The sequence below is a fragment of the Eimeria tenella genome, genomic scaffold, assembly GCF_000499545.2.
Source record: "Eimeria tenella Houghton genomic scaffold, Eth_scaff3639, whole genome shotgun sequence".
Taxonomy (NCBI): domain Eukaryota; phylum Apicomplexa; class Conoidasida; order Eucoccidiorida; family Eimeriidae; genus Eimeria; species Eimeria tenella.
In genome coordinates, this window is record NW_013543274.1 from 3,329 (window position 1) to 4,026 (window position 698).

At 63.0% G+C, this 698-nt stretch overlaps 1 protein-coding gene across 1 annotated transcript in view; it reads right to left on the reverse strand.

Moving 5' to 3' along the window:
- The window catches only part of ETH_00036355 (uncharacterized protein), a gene marked incomplete at both ends in the record, with an annotated part of 3,790 nt that extends 3,295 nt beyond the window's left edge, over positions 1-495 (reverse strand). Inside the window, one exon of the mRNA XM_013376524.1 lies at positions 21-495. Coding sequence (XP_013231978.1) covers positions 21-495 — 475 coding nt within the window. The remainder of the gene's footprint in view (positions 1-20) is intronic.
- Positions 496-698: the final 203 nt, after the last annotated feature.

A 698-nucleotide genomic window follows, 5' to 3' on the forward strand; every position in this document is an offset into this window, starting at 1 on the left:
TAGACTCTGTCTGGGCAGACCCCGAAGGGGGCCCCTTTCTGAAGGGTATCGGGCTCCACAGGGGGGCCCCCCGGGGGCCTCCCCAACAAGAGGCCCCCGTCGGGGGGGCCCCCAGCCAAAGGCCCCATTAGGGGGGGCCCCCCGAGGGTTGGGGGCCCCCCTTTTGCCTCTACAAGGCCTTCGAGGGACTGGGGGGCCCCTGGAAGGAGACAGCAGGGCGTCAATTTGCTGCCGCACCTGCTGCTCAGCGATAATGTCTGCTGCTGCCGCTGCTGCTGCTGCTGCTGCTGCTGCTGAGCCTACTGCTGCTGTGTCATTGTTCTCCGTTGCTGATGCTGCAGTTGGTGCTGCTGCCGGCGCATCAGCTGCTGCATTTTCTACTGATTTTGCTGCATCTGCTGCTGCTGCATCTGACGCTGCTGCTGCTGCATCTGCTGCTGTTGCATCTGCTGCTGCTGCTCCCAGGGGCCTTGAGAAGGGGCCCGCGCGGGCCATGGGGCCCGAGCCGTTGCTGTGTCTCTTTCAAATCAGCAGCAGCAGCAGCAGCAGCAAGCGATGTTGCGTTTGTCCTCGCTGTTGGTGCTGCTGCTGCTGCAGACAATGCTGCTGCTGCAGCAAACCAGGGGATTCGGGAGGTGCAGGCAGCTCAGTGCTGCAGCAGCTGCTGCTGTTTCAGGAGTTCCTGCTATTCCTTCTGT